The 16691-nt window shown below is 42.4% G+C and overlaps 1 protein-coding gene across 3 annotated transcripts in view; it reads left to right on the top strand.

Moving 5' to 3' along the window:
* The window catches only part of FAM135B (family with sequence similarity 135 member B), a 273666-nt gene that overhangs the window by 227523 nt on the left and 29452 nt on the right, over positions 1 to 16691 (top strand). For all 3 annotated transcript variants that reach the window (XM_067017174.1, XM_067017173.1, XM_059042852.2), the window contains exons 12-13: positions 8611 to 8765; positions 15055 to 16691. The exon at positions 15055 to 16691 is cut by the window's right edge and continues 365 nt beyond it. In XM_067017174.1, coding sequence (XP_066873275.1) covers positions 8611 to 8765; positions 15055 to 16691 — 1792 coding nt within the window. The remainder of the gene's footprint in view (positions 1 to 8610; positions 8766 to 15054) is intronic.

Here is a 16691-nt window from a genome sequence, read left to right as displayed (position 1 = left end):
CAAGGACCAGCAAAGAACAGTGCTGGACACCCTATGCCCAACAAAGAGCAAGACAGGTCTACAGCCCCATCCATTAGCAGAGAGACTGCCTAAAATCATAATAAGGTTACCAACATCCCCAAACACACCACCAGACGAGGACCTGCCCACCAGAAAGACAAGATCCAGCCTCATCCACCAGAACAGAGGCACTAGTCCCCCCAACCAGGGAATCTACTCAACCCACTGAACCAACCTTAGCCACTGGGGACAGCCACCAAAAACAACAGGAACTACAAACCTGCAGCGTGCAAAAAGGAGACCTCAAACACAGTAAGATAAGCAAAATGAGAAGACAGAAAAACACACAACAGATGAAGGAGCAAGATAAAAACACACCAGACCTAACAGATGAAGAGGTAATAGCCAATCTACCTGAAAGAGAATTTAGAATAATGATGGTGAAGATGATGCAAAATCTTGGAAATAGAATGGACAATTTGCAAGAAACAGTTAACAAGGACCTAGAAGAAATAAAGAGGAAGCAAGAAACGATGAGCAACACAATAAATGAAATTAAAAATACTCTAGATGGGATCAATAGCAGAATAACTGAGGCAGAAGGACGGATAAGTGACCTGGAAGATAAAATAGTGGAAATAACTACTGCAGAGCAGAAGAAAGAAAAAAGAATGAAAAGAACTGAGGACAGTCTCAGAGACCTCTGGGACAACATTAAACGCACCAACATTCGAATTATAGGGGTCCCAGAAGAAGAAGAGAAAAAGAAAGGGACTGAGAAAATATTTGAAGAGATTATAGTTGAAAACTTCCCTAATATAGGAAAGGAAATAATCAATCAAGTCCAGGAAGCACAGAGAGTTCCATACAGGATAAACCCAAAGAGAAACACGCCAAGACACATAATAATCAAACTGTCAAAAATTAAATACAAAGAAAACATATTAAAAGCAGCAAGGGAAAAACAACAAATAACACACAAGGGAATCCCCATAAGATTAACATCTGATCTTTCAGCAGAAACTCTACAAGCCAGAAGGGAGTGGCAGGACATATTTAAAGTGATGAAGGAAAAAAATCTACAACCAAGATTACTCTACCCAGCAAGGATCTCATTCAGATTTGATGGAGAAATTAAAACCTTTACAGACAAGCAAAAGCTGAGAGAGTTCAGCACCACCAAACCAGCTCTACAACAAATCCTAAAGGAACTTCTCTAGGCAAGAAACACAAGAGAAGGAAAAGACCTACAAGAACAACCCGAAACAATTAAGTAAATGGTAATAGGAACATACATATTGCTAATTACCTTAAATGTAAATGGATTAAATGCTCCCACCAAAAGACACAGACTGGCTGAATGGATACAAAAACAAGACCCATATATATGCTGTCTACAAGAGACCCACTTCAGACCTAGGGACACATACAGACTGAAAGTAAGGGGATGGAAAAAGATATTCCATGCAAATGGAAATCAGAAGAAAGCTGGAGTAGCAATTCTCATATCAGACAAAATAGACTTTAAAATAAAGACTATTACAAGAGACAAAGAAGGACACTACATAATGATCAAGGGATCGATCCATGAAGAAGATATAACAATTGTAAATATTTATGCACCCAACATAGGAGCACCTCAATACATAAGGCAAATACTAACAGCCTTAAAAGGGGAAATCGACAGTAACACAATTATAATGGGGGACTTTAACACCCCACTTTCACCAATGGACAGATCATCCAAAATGAAAATAAATAAGGAAACACAAGCTTTAAATGATACATTACACAAGATGGACTTAATTGATATTTATAGGACATTCCATCCAAAAACAACAGAATACACATTTTTCTCAAGTGCTCATGGAACATTCTCCAGGATTGATCATATATTGGGTCACAAATCTAGCCTTGGCAAATTTAAGAAAATTGAAATCGTATCAAGTATCTTTTCCGACCACAACGCTATGAGACTAGATATCAATTATAGGAAAAGATCTGTAAAAAATACAAACACATGGAGGCTAAACAATACACTACTTAATAACGAAGTGATCACTGAAGAAATCAAAGAGGAAATCAAAAAATACTTAGAAACAAATGACAATGGAGACACAACGACCCAAAACCTATGGGATACAGCAAAAGCAGTTCTAAGAGGCAAGTTTATAGCAATACAATCATACCTTAAGAAACAGGAAACATCTCGAATAAACAACCTAACTTTGCACTTAAAGCAATTAGAGAAAGAAGAACAAAAAACCCCCAAATTTAGCAGAAGGAAAGAAATCATAAAGATCAGATCCGAAATAAATGAAAAAGAAGTGAAGGAAACAATAGCAAAGATCAATAAAACTAAAAGCTGGTTCTTTGAGAAGATAAATAAAATTGATAAACCATTAGCCAGACTCATCAAGAATAAAAGGGAGAAGACTCAAATCAATAGAATTAGAAATGAAAAAGGAGATGTAACAACTGACACTGCAGAAATACAAAAGATTATTAGAGATTACTACAAGCAACTGTATGCCAATAAAATGGACAACCTGGAAGAAATGGACAAATTCTTAGAAATGCACAACCTGCCGAGACTGAACCAGGAAGAAATAGAAAATATGAATAGACCAATCACAAGCACTGAAATTGAAACTGTGATTAAAAATCTTCCAGCAAACAAAAGCCCAGGACCAGATGGCTTCACAGGCGAATTCTATCAAACATTTAGAGAAGAGCTAACACCTATCCTTCTCAAACTCTTCCAACAGATAGCAGAGGGAGGAACACTCCCAAACTCATTCTATGAGGCCAACATCACCCTGATACCAAAACCAGACAAAGACGTCACAAAGAAAGAAAACTACAGGCCAATATCACTGATGAACATAGATGCAAAAATCCTCAACAAAATATTAGCAAACAGAATCCAACAGCACATTAAAAGGATCATACACCATGATCAAGTGGGGTTTATCCCAGGAATGCAAGGATTCTTCAATATACGCAAATCAATCAATGTGATACACCATATCAACAAACTGAAGGAGAAAAACCATATGATCATCTCAATAGATGCAGAGAAAGTTTTTGACAAAATTCAACACTCATTTATGATAAAAACCTTGCAGAAAGTAGGCATACAGGGAACTTTCCTCAACATAATAAAGGCCATATATGACAAACCCACAGCTAGCATCATTCTCAATGGTGAAAAACTGAAACCATTTCCACTAACATCAGGAACAAGACAAGGTTGCCCACTCTCACCACTCTTATTCAACATAGTTTTGGAAGTTCTAGCCACAGCAATCAGAGAAGAAAAAGAAATAAAAGGAATCCAAATAGGAAAAGAAGAAGTAAAGCTGTCACTGTTTGCAGATGACATGATACTATACATAGAGAATCCTAAGTATGCTACCAGAAAACTACTAGAGCTAATCAATGAATTTGGTAAAGTTGCAGGATACAAAATTAATGCACAGAAATCTCTGGCATTCTTATACACTAATGATGAAAAATCTGAGAGTGAAATTAAGAAAACACTCCCATTTACCATTGCAACAAAAAGAATAAAATATCTAGGAATAAACCTACCTAAGGAGACAAAAGACTTGTATGCAGAAAACTATAAGACACTGATGAAAGAAATTAAAGATGATACAAATAGGTGGAGAAATATACCATGTTCTTGGATTGGAAGAATCAACATAGTGAAAATGACTATACTACCCAAAGCAATCTACCGATTCAATGCAATCCCTATCAAATTACCACTGGCATTTTTTACAGAACTAGAACAAAAAATTTCACAATTTGTATGGAAACACAAAAGACCCCGAATAGCCAAAGCAATCTTGAGAACGAGAAATGGAGCTGGAGGAATTAGGCTCCCTGACTTCAGACTCTACTACAAGGCGACAGTAATCAAGACAATATGGTACTGGCACAAAAACAGAAATATAGATCAATGGAACAGGATAGAGAGCCCAGAGATAAACCCACACACATATGGTCACCTTATCTTTGATAAAGGAGGGAAGGATATACAGTGGAGAAAAGACAGCCTCTTCAATAAGTGGTGCTGGGAAAACTGGACAGCTACATGTAAAAGTATGAAATTAGAACAATCCCTAACACCACACACAAAAATAAACTCAAAATGGGTTAAAGACCTAAATGTAAGGCCAGACACTATCAAACTCTTAGAGGAAAACATAGGCAGAACACTATACGACATAAATCACAGCAAGATCCTTTTTGACCCATCTCCTAGAGAAATGGAAATAAAAACACAAATAAACAAATGGGACCTAATGAAACTTAAAAGCTTTTGCACAGCAAAGGATACCATAAACAAGACCAAAAGACAACCCTCAGAATGGGAGAAAATATTTGCAAATGAAGCAACTGACAAAGGATTAATTTCCAAAATTTATAAGCAACTCATGCAGCTCAATAACAAAAAAACAAACAACCCAATCCAAAAATGGGCAGAAGAACTAAATAGACATTTCTCCAAAGAAGATATACAGATTGCTAACAAACACATGAAAGAATGCTCAACCTCATTAATCATTAGAGAAATGCAAATCAAAACTACAATGAGATATCATCTCACACCGGTCAGATTGGCCATCATCAAAAACTCTAGAAACAATAAATGCTGGAGAGGGTGTGGAGAAAAGGGAACCCTCTTGCACTGCTGGTGGGAATGTAAATTGATACAGCCGCTATGGAAAACAGTATGGAGGTTCCTTTAAAAACTACAAATAGAACTACCATACGACCCAGCAATCCCACTACTGGGAATATACCCTGAGAAAACCATAATTCAGAAAGACTCATGTACCAAAATGTTCATTGCAGCTCTATTTACAATAGCCAGGACATGGAAGCAACCTAAGTGACCATCGACAGATGAATGGATAAAGAAGATGTGGCACATATATACAATGGAATATTACTCAGCCATAAAAAGAAATGAAACTGAGTTATTTATAATGAGGTGGATGGACCTGGAGTCTGTCATACAGAGTGAAGTAAGTCAGAAGGAGAAAAACAAATACCGTATGCTAACACATATATATGGACTCTAAGGGAAAAAAATGTCATGAAGAGATTAGTGGTAGGACGGGAATAAAACACAGACTTACTCGAGCATGGACTTGAGGATATGGGGAGGGGGAGGGGTGGGCTGTGACGAAGTGGGGGAGTGGCAGGGACATATATACACTATCAAATGTAAATTAGATAGCTGGTGGGAAGCTGCTGCATAGCACAGGGAGATCACCTCTGTGCTTTGTGACTGCCTGGGGGGGTGGGATAGGGAGGGTGGGAGAGAGGGTGATGCAAGAGGGAGGAGATGTGGGAGCATGTGTGTATGTATAACTGATTTAGTTTGTTGTAGAGGGAAAACTAATACACTATTGTAAAACAATTATACTCCAATAAAGATGTTAAAAAAAAAAATAACATAGGATAGGATAGGACAGGGTAAGGTAAGATAGGCAGTAGTAGTAAGAAGTGTTTCTGAAACTTTCGTTTCAGCGTGTGTGTTTCTGGGAGTGGGCCTAAATGTACTCCGTGGCCGTGTAAAATGAAGACCATTTCTTGCCGTGGGTTGCACTGTTTAAAAAGTGTTTTAAAATGATTTAGAACTGGTTAGTAGCAAGCGTGTGTTTTATTGTTCCTCTCTCTGTTTTTACCGGTGCCAGCCAGTGCTTTTCACGCAGTAAGGAAGTGTTCAGAGAAAGTTTATTGAATGAATGAATGTGAAGCTGCGGATGAGTATGAAGACCTATACTGATGACTGAGCGTCTGTAAAATGATCATTGAGATGTCAGTCTGTTGTGATTTCTGTAGTAATAATTGTAACACCGTCTCCCTTTTAAAAATCATTTCTTCTACAAGTTGCCGTGTCTATAGAGTTGAACGCAGCAGGCACTTCACCTGCCTTCCTGGCGCTAATAAGTCTATTGAGAAGCTTCTGGTAAGAGGCTGTGCTAAATACTTTACACGCAGTGGCTCAGTTAATGTTCACACTCAGCCCCTGAGCAAGGAACTGTTATTATCCCCACTTTACAGAAGAAACTGGGGAAACCTGGGCTCAGAGAGGTTAAGTAACTTAGACCGCACAGCCAGCAAGTGATGCAAACATGAATCTGTCAAAGTCCAGACCCCACACGCCTAGCCTCCCTGCTATGGCTACTCTATATAGCGTTGAACCATTATCCTAAAAGTAGAAAAATAGAATGTAGATTTTTTGACCTGTAAATAGAAGTATCTGTATGCTGTTGGGCTGTACTCCGGGAGTCAGGATAAACCTGACCTTGAAATAAAAATGAAAGGAACAAGGCCCTAGACGCTCTACGCAGCAGATCTCTAGAACGTCTTCATCTTACTTCACTGAAACTTTTTGCCCCGTGATGAGAAATCCTCCATTTTCCCCTCTCCCAACCCCTGGCAACCACCCCTCCCCTCTTTGCTTCTATGAATCTGACTAGTTTAGATACCTCATGTATAGCAGAGCCATGCAGAGTTTGTCCCTCTGTGACTGGCTTATTTCATTTAGCGTAATGTTCTCAAAGTCCATCCCTGTTGTCACAGATTGCAGAATCTCCTTTTTCAAGGCTGAATAATATTCCATTCCCCCACATTTTCTCTATCCATTCATCTGTCCACTGGCAATGAGCTTGTTTTCATATCCTGGCTGTTACGAATAGTGCTATTATGTGCATAGGAGTGCTATTATCTCTTAAATATACTGATCTCAATTATTTGGGATAAAAACTCGGAAGTGGGATTGCCAGCTCATATGGTATCTCTATTTTGAAGTTTCTGAGGAACTTCCGTACCGTTTTCTACGGCAGCTGCACCATTTTGCCTTCCCCTCAACAGGGCACAAGGGTTTCAGCTTCTCCGTACACTCAGCAACACTTGTTTGTTCCGATAATAGCCATCCTGACAGCTGTGAGCTGGTAGCTCATAGCGTACGTGCCCTGGAATTTTTAGTTATTTGTTAACACGTGAGAAGCATCGTTTGAGGCGTGTGGTCACGTTCACAATGTCTGTAAACCACATTCCAGCAAGAGAGAACACCCCGCCTAAAATAACTTAGTTCTGACCCTCCAGCACCGATCCTGTTGTATTATAATTAGCTGATTAACCACCTAATTTATTCACGACTCTGTAAGTTCTTTAGGCCCAGAGTCAAGTTCCAATCCTCTAGGTTTACTCCCTACCCTGTGCACATCCTCTTATGCACATTGGTGTTCAATCAGTATACTTTGTTAATAAGCTGAAAACTGGACCAAAAATGGATGCTAGCTGAGTGCAGAACTGATGGCAACAAAATTCCATTTAAATATTCAGACAGAGGTCCAAAGAATGATGAATTTGCAACGGCCTTCATGGCTTTGAGGGAGAGAATAAAGTGCTTCTCTTTTTCTTTCATAGGTTAAAAGCCAATTGAGAAATAAGAGGCAAATGAAATACACACATTTCATATTTATGTTAAATATACATATATAAAATAGCATATGTGCATCTATGTCCAGCTTCATCATATTTCTTACTGAGGATGCCGGATTACAGAAGTTGCCCTGGCCTGTGCAACATTCCGCAGCTACAGAACTGTTCTCTGCAGGCAGATAATCCAAAGGGCTGGAGAGTGAGTTGGGGACTTCCAGAGTCAGGCTGCTCTAAAAACATCTGCAGTTGGACAAAGAGACAGAAAGACAGACAGACAGAAAGTAGCTATGCGTGCTCAGTTCTTCTCCCAAACTCACCAACCCGATAAGAGCATCACCTGTGCTTGGGCAGGAGTGATTGGGCTGGCATGGAGAAAAGTGATGGTTGTTAATAATTTTCCCTTCATGGGGGAAAAAGCAACTCTTGCCATTTTGCAGGGACTTGAGGAGAAGGGAGTAAACGTTTTCCACCAGCCCAGCCTTTGAGTTAGGAATACTGTTTATTTCAAATTCTGCAATCATATCGCTACTCGTGGAGCGATATCTGGGTCATGGAGGAGGAATAAGGGGCATTTTAAAATCCTATATGCATATAAAATCCTATATGTGTTTATATCCTATAAACACGGCTCCTGAACTAGGGGAATTTACACCCTAATCAAGGATCTTGTCCACACAGCAAGCAATAAAAAAGCAATTTTAGATGGTTCTGAATTCAAATGCCACAAAATATGATTAAGACCCTAAGTGCTATAGGTAGTTAGAGAAATAGGAGTAAAGTATATATAGATTTAAGTGTTTCCTCCAAAACACTAATTTACGATTCCTAGCCATTTAGAAACTCAGCGTACATTCCACTAGAATGGTATCTATTACATTCTACTAATTGGTATGTGATAAATGCCCTGGTGTTTTGCCTAATCACACAATCCATGTCCTGATCAGCAGCCAGAACAGTTCTGATTCAAAGCAGACTAGGGCTTTGGGGGCTGGGTAGGTAGCTGGGAAGAAAGGGAGGGTAGACAGACAGAAGGCAATTGTTAAGAGTCTACTGAATGCTGTCTTGGGATGAGAGGGATGGAGCAGTAAGCTTAAAACCTTTAAATCTTCCTTGGATGCTCATCGGGTCTGTGTTTCCCAGGATCCAGACCCACAGCCAGCTGTCTCTGGATGTCCGGAATTCAGAGTACCTCGCCACCATGCCCCCGCTGCCCGCAGAGTGTCTGGACATTGATGGTGACTGGAGCACTCTGCCTGTTATCTTCGAGGACAGATACGTGGACTGCCCTGCCACAGGTGTGTCTTTTCCTTTTTTCCTTTGGAAACCTCAAGGGTAGGGCTTACCGCTGGGTTCCCATCAGTTGCTCTGTTTACATCCCAGCAGCCATGGGAACAAATCAACGGAGTATTTGTCAGTTCCTAGAGGAGAAGCAAGAACTAGGGTTAAGCTTGTTATTGGAAATGACTTTGTTGCCGTGAATGGACAAAGCAATGGAAGCAAAGGACACTTACAGTAAAGACTCCCTTTTGGACTCCGGGGGTAGAATTGTATTTACCGCTTCAGTGTTTTCACCTGTAAGATGAGAACCAAATTCTCCCCCTCACCAGAGTCCCCTGAGAGTCAGACGGAGATCTTTTCTTATCTCAAATGTACAATTCAAATATAAATTCATTTCTGGTTGAACCTAAATGGCATTCGGTTGACATTCCTATGCGGTGCTTGCTTTATGGAACGAGCCAGGTAAAGTATTTGAGAAAGTGGGCACATAAATGTATGGATTAATGGATGAACAGCTCACTTCAGGGGGAAGAGGTAACGTGTGTGTGTGTGTGTGTGTGTGTGTGTGTGCGCGTGCACGCGTGTGTGTGTGTGTAGATTGCAATCTGTTTTGCTGGGGCTGCACAGAGTTTGTTAATGAACTGATCCATCAACTGGAAAGAGCCCAGTGCGAACTGTAGAGCGAACGTCCGTTCCCTGTGTCCCCTGCACAGCCCTGCTCATGGAAACACAAGAAGCTCTTACAAATGACACAGCTGAAAGAGACCCATGTTCGATCCCTTAAAGGACCAAACTATGCCAGCCCCTATGCTGGAGGTTTTATGAGCTTTATCTCTTCAACCCTATAAACAACCTCAGAAGCCCTATCTAACAGAGAAGAACGGAGGCACAAAGAGGGTAAATATTAATCAAAGATGACACAGCTTGTCAAAGCCAGTTCACTGCCATGCCAAAGCCCGTGTCTGCTTGTCACCTCTTGGCAAAATGTTTTCTAAACCATTCTATTGGGGTGCCCATAATTAAAGGAGGGGCCACTTGAATTTCAGAGTTTCTGCAATCTGAGATTTGTAGGATGTTTTAAAAAGTCTAGGTGACTTCCAAGGGCTGCAACTTTGCAAACAAAGGATGTTATTCGGTTTCCGGTTGTACCCTGACATCTAGTGTCTACGCTGTGTATGACGGCTTGACTGCGTGTGAGCTGCAGAGATGGCAGCCAACCAGCTGCGCAAAACAATCTCAATACTCCCCCTAATGGCCTCTACAGGAAAAGCATCTAAGCCAAAAAATAAAACCGTGGAGATATGCATGTGTGTAACTGAGTCACTTTGCTGTACACCTGAAACTAACACAAGATTGTAAATGAACTCGACTCCAATGAAGGTAAAGAATAAATAAATAAACAAATACATAAATAAGTAAAATTTGGCACCCATCTCAAAAAAATACATATATATATTGAAAGAAAAAAAAAGCTCAGAACATTGGATTGAGACTCTGTGTGTGTGTGTGTGTGTGTGTGTACGTATGTACATATGTTGATCTTCATTGTACTTACATGATTGAACTACAGAAAATTTGAACAGTTAGAGAAGGTATTTAAAATAAGCACCCACTATCAGACCCCCTAATACTATCATTATTAGACTTCAGATCACCTTCCAGTCTTTCTTTTACATACATATTAATAGGTACTCTAGTGGGTATAAATCTCAGTCCTCCAGCTCACATGTGCTATACCATATATATATACTATATACTCACATATCTTTATTTTTTGTAAATCAACCTCATTTCAGCAGAGCCTCATCCGTCCTGCAGCTTTAGCTGGAAAGTCAATGTCAGCCTTTCTGGGGCTCCCTGATAACCCTCTTTACTGCCCATCACATCACTGCCCTAGAGTTTCACAGCGGCGAGTCATTGTTAGGGGAGGTCTTTCTAGGGCCATCTGCCCACACAGGTCCCTGGAAGCCATGCACTGTCCACATCTACAGAGTATTTTAGGACCGGCATTGCTTTGCAACTTCTGTTATGTGCTTTGGACATGGGACTCGTTTGAGGCTAGGACCCCAGCATTTACGGTCACATCTCCCTGGAAGGACCCCCAAGGCAGCTGCTCGCAGAGGCCTGGATACTTCCCCAAGGCTTTCCTCACACACACACCTCTCACCTGATCCAACCCCTTCCCCAAAACTACTTTTACAGAGTCACCTATATCCATGCTCAAACCCCAAAGATATTCTTTTTTCTGAAAATTTTATTGAAGTAGTTGATATACAATGTTGTGTTAGTTTCAGGTGTACAGCGCAGCGATTCAGTTATATTTACACATATCTATGTAAATATATATAGTCTTTTTTTACATTCTCTTCCATTGTAGGTTATTAACAAGATACTGAGTAGAGTCCCGAATGCTACACAGTAGGTCCTTGTTGGTATTCTATTTTATATATAGTAGTGTGTATATTTTAATCCCAAACTCCTCATTTATCTCTCTCCTCCACCCCTCTGGTAAGCATAAGTTTGTTTTCTACGTATGTGAGTCTATTTCCCAAAGCTATTCTTGAGGTTCTTGCTCTTTTACACTTTACTTTGGTGATTCTTTAATCCTGGAGCAAAAGTATTAGCGAATAAAGAACTATTTTCTTATTCCTCAAGGGCTTGGTGGCCTTAATTTTTATAATTTGCAATGAAGACTTTGGGTTTGTATTCCATTTTTTTTTAGTGTAGTGGAAAAAGGGAAATAAAAGAATCTCACTTTCATACTAAAATTGTAATGTGTGTTCATGGTCTGCTGTAGTACTGTGGCTGGAATACTTAACCTGTACCAGGAACTTGCAAATTCTGTCTGTATCCTCTGTAACCCCTTGTCTCACCCACCCCCTCGCTCTCCTGTCCCAAGGCAATTCGGCTGTTTTCCTAAGGTCTTAACAGTTGGCCAGATTGCCTGGATTTGAATTTTTTTTGGCCAACATCTAGTAACTGTATGAAATTGGGCAACAGGGGTTGTGGTTTCTACTCCATAGGCTACCGGGAGCAGTGGATAGTTTCGTCCACTGGCACAAAGGAAGTTATGAATGCATGTCAACTAATACCGTTAGTATCTGAGTCTAAATCCATGCTCTGTGACTCGGATCCTTTGCTACTCTCCTTTTTCCCCTAGTTGTAGTAGTGAAATTAAAATAGCTGTTGTGACAGTCTACTTCCTCACTGGGCTTCCTGTGTCCTGTCTTAACTGTCTATGATAAAGCTTTCCTTTTTGTTTCAAGAACCCACCCATCCACCCGTTACTTGTAATGTAAGGACCAGGCTCCTTCCTCCTACGAGGCGCTCAAGTTCATCCATGTTGTGGGCTCTCTCTTCCTGTCTGACCTCGTGCCCTCCCCCCACTTCCTCTGCTCACTCTTGCCGCATCCACGTGGGATCCAGCCAACACCCCACCAGACTCTGCCGCCCGGGCTCCTGGGACTTTGTGCCCACTATCCTCCCTACTTAGGTTGACCCACTGTCTCCTTCCTTGAGGAAGCTCAAGTCATATTTTCCAGCATACGACCCGCATGTTTGGGTAGGAGAGCCAGCTGTCCTTCACCACGTTTGTTTGCCAATATTTTGAAAATCCCATAAAGACAAAGGCTGGTTCACTCTTATAACTGCTCCCCACTTTCCCGCTCTAAAGCTCGGCCCAGTATAGGGCGTTGCACACAGGATACGTCAATCTACCATCTGTAGGACTAAATAATGTTGAGATTGTGTTTTTTCACACCAGTACAAACGGTCGATGAGAGTAATAGTCTTTGTCCTGCTGCTTTTCTGAGCTATTCTCCATTCATTTTATGAACACAATTCATTGGCTGTGAAGTAGCCAGGATGCTAGCCTTGGGGATGTAGATACTTATAAAACACAAACTCACCTCTCCAATGGGAACCAGCCATGCCCACATGGATCACGGTATGGTGGTAGATGTGTTAACGCTGCATGTGTGTAGAGGAGACACTAGGAATTGGCAAGAGAGAATGTCTAACTTGCTGTAGGGTGTGAGACAGTTCCCCAGAGGAAGGGAAAATTTGCTCAGTGTCTCAAGATGCAAAGAACATGTCCAGGTAAGGAAGAGATTCATTCTTCACAATCTTTGTTCTAATCCCTGACCCAATCATAAATTTCACTCAAAGGATGAGATGATGTCTAAAAGCTCCATGTAGTTTTTAAGTAAGTGTCTCAATGGTTTACTCCATGATAATGTTAATAATGATTATAATCATTTAACTTCGTTAAAATTGCATGGAAGATTTAAACTGTTTAAAGAAAATAAAAGGCCAGTCCCCTTTTTTTGGTTTGGTGTATATGGAAATTGAATAATATATCATATAGCTTTCTCAAAAGAGCTGTGTTACAGGCACTTATCTTATCCCAATTATGCATATTGGGAGGGGGAGAGAGAGAGAGAGAGAGAGACAGACAGACAGAGAGAGAGACAGAGAGACAGAGAGACAAAGAGACAGAGAGAGAAAGAAAATAAAGAAAAGAAGGAGGAGGAGGAGGAGGGGAGGAGGGGAATGAAAGAGGAGAAAAGAGACTAGGGGAGAGAATGAGAGACATAATAGTTTACCCTCAAGAAAAAAATAGTTTACCCTCAAGGAAAGTAAGAAAAAGAAGGTCACACTTTGGCGCACCTCCATCCTGCTATAAAGACCAAAGTGACCTGGGAGCCTCTTGTGGTCTGAGTGCCGTGTACGATAATTGCCCTGGTTATGGAGCTCAAGCTTGGCAGCGTTTCCCATCAGAAAGCAGAAATCTGTCTTCCCCACGTGTCCATCTCATATCAGAAGTCTACTCTGAGTTATGGCTGTGAGGCCCACTGGTTACTAGGAACCTGCCCACCCAAGAAGAAAATGTATTCAACTAGGAAAAAGGCTTATTTTTTTTCTAACTGTCTGAGGTCTCACAGCTGGCAAGTGTCAGTGTCCGGATTGGAAACCAGGGGCTCCTGGCTCCAAAGCATCCTCTATGCTCTGAATACTGTACACAAGATGGGTAAATGTTTTAATATTTGTAAGTGTTGATTATTCAAAGTGGTTTTTTTTTTTTTTTTTTTTACTAAGTAAAAGGTAAATCTAGAATTATAATCTTTGGCAGCTTTTGCATTAGCGTGATGCATTTCTGACACTGATAATCCGGTATTTGGTCAAACCTCACAGGTTAAGGGCACGGTCTCTGATACGATTGTCCTTCCTTCACAACTCAGGCACAAGCTCAGGGGTTCTCAGGCCTCCCAGACTTCTGACCAAGTGGCTACCAATCCAGGGATTCCCATGACCCCCTCAGGTTCGATCATTTGCTGGAACAATTCATAGAACTCAGGAAAAGGGTATACTTGTGATTTCAGTATTATTAGGAAGGATACAAATAAAGACCAGCCAAAAGAATAGACTCACAGGGCAAGGTCTGGAAGGGTCCCAAATGTGAAATTTTATGCCCCCAGGAGTGATATTCCTGGTGTATGCATGTGCATTGCCCACTGGGGAAGCTTAGTCAATCCTCCGTGTCTAGAGTTCATACTGCGTTTCATAATGGAGGCATGGTTGATTGAATCATGGGCCACACGAAGGAACTCAACCCCCATCCCATCTCTCCTCCCCAGAGGTTGTACGGATGTCACGTGGTTCAAACCGTCAGTCTGCTAGTCACGTGGTTGGTCTTTCTGGCATGGCCAGCCCCCGTCCTGAGTCACCTCCTCAGCACAGACTATCAGAGGACTCACCGTGAGTCACCTCGTTATCATTAGCTCAGGATCCCCCATGAATAACTGACATTCCTATCACTTGGGAAATTCCAAGAATTTAGAGGATATCTCCCAGGAAGCAGGGACAAAGTCCAGACAAACTCTTTATTATACAATCAGGCATTTGGGTAATTTGTGAATGTAGATTTTAAAAAATAAATTTATTTATTTTATTTATTTCTTTTTGGGTGAGTTGAGTCTTTGTTGGCTGCGCGCGGGCTTTCTCTAGTTGCGGTGAGCAGGGGCTACTCTTTGTTGCGGTGCGCAGGATTCTCATTGCAGTGGCCTCTCTGGTTGCGGAGCAGGGGCTCTAGGCGTGCGGGCTTCAGTGGTTGCGGCGTGCAGACTCAGTAGTTGTGGCGCACGGGCTTAGTTGCTCCGCGGCATGCGGGATCTTCCCGGACCGGGGCACGAACCCGTGTCCCCTGCATTGGCAGGCGGACTCTCAACCACTGCACCACCAGGGAAGCCCCATGAATGTAGGTTCTTAAAGTATAACACATTTTTCTTTGTTTTCTTCTTTTTGTAGGGCATAATTTGAGTGTGTACCCTAGTTTTGATGTTCCAGCAACAAGTCCCTCAGTACTGAATCTAAACGACAGAGAGGAGAACCATATTGTAAATAGAAAATCATCTTTGAGGGAAGACCTTGTCTTGCCCACCATGAAACCACCCCAGGTGGACTCTAATGAAGACGTTATTAGGTGTCCAGGGCCAAATGAGAATGTCACCACACCGAGTCATACGGACATGCGCTCAGAATCTCAGGTGTATCTGACAATTGGTGAATTCCAGAACAAACCAGGTTTGCCTGAAGATGAACGTCAGACTGGCCAAAGGTCTGATGTTGGAACGCACCTGCCGACAGATGAGGACCTGCCCAGGAGGAGTCCTGGTCCAGAGGATGGCCAGGCCCCAGCACTGACCTACATTGATGTGAATTCTAGCAATAAGAACCCCTGCAGAGCTGAACCCACAGCGGTCACCAGTACCCAGCACGAGAGTGGGTGCTCTCGAGATAACTATGAATTAGACAGAACTGAGCTAAGCAAAGGGGTAGCAGGTAGAAGTCATCACAATGCCATCTCTTCAGAGAAAACCACACTCCATGAGTTAAGTACTCTCGGAAAGGGAGCAGACCAGGGGAGCAAGATGGTGCTGCTGAGTCTGAAGCTGATCCCCCCGGAGCCCTGTGATCCACTAACCTCTTCTCTGAGGGATCCCTTGGATGTCAAGGCTTCCCCAAAGGACCCTCACACAGAGGAGCAGGAGGAAGTGTCCGTACTATCTGGGGTCATCAAGAGATCCTCTTCCATCATCTCTGATTCAGGCATCGAGAGCGAGCCAAGCTCCGTTGCCTGGTCCGAGGCCCGAAGTAGAGCCCAGGAGTTACCTAGTGACCGGGATGTCTTGCACCAGCTGGTTCGAAGACATGCGCTCCACAGGAACTCCTTAGAGGGTGGACACACAGAGAGCAATACGAGTTTGCCCAGCGGGATCCAGGCCTCTCTCACCTCCATTAGCTCTTTGCCTTTTGAGGAGGAGGAGCGGGAACTGGCTCTCACCAAACTGACCAAGTCTGTCTCTGCGCCCCAAATCAGTAGCCCCGAGGAGTCTGCTGAAGATGCGGACTCCCTGCGGCAACGGGGAGGTCTTGCTGAGCCTTCAGCCGTGCATGTCAGGAGCACGGATCCCTCCGGGCACAGCCTTCAACGTAGTAGTGCTGGGGTTCCCCATGCCCTTGCGGAGGTGGTTTCAGATGCTGGCAACCAGCAGGGCCCTGGTTCCATAGATATCCCCAAAGGTCAAGAGAATCAGCTTGATCCTCAAGGACCCTGTTGTCTTGATGGCAGGACCGATAACCCTCCAGGGATTGAAACCAACGGTCTGAGTTTAACAATACCACGCGTCCCAGCACTTGACACCCCGAGGTACAGAGCTTTTCCTAGAGAACTCACGGAGACCCCCAGGCGCTCGCCTAAAGACTCTAGCGTGGGGAAAAGAGCGCTTTCCAACAGCAGCATCTCGGACGTTGAGCATTTCACCCGCCACAAGGTGCCTGAAGTGAGTTGTACATCAGCTGCCGAAACCATCAACCCGGATTCAGCAGGTGAGCGAAGCAGCTCACCGGGCGTCGTTGAGGATACAGCGCTTAGTAGAGGACCT

The sequence above is a fragment of the Kogia breviceps genome, chromosome 17 (genome assembly GCF_026419965.1).
Source record: "Kogia breviceps isolate mKogBre1 chromosome 17, mKogBre1 haplotype 1, whole genome shotgun sequence".
NCBI classification, from domain to species: domain Eukaryota; kingdom Metazoa; phylum Chordata; class Mammalia; order Artiodactyla; family Physeteridae; genus Kogia; species Kogia breviceps.
This window is presented reverse-complemented; position numbering and strand designations above follow the sequence as displayed.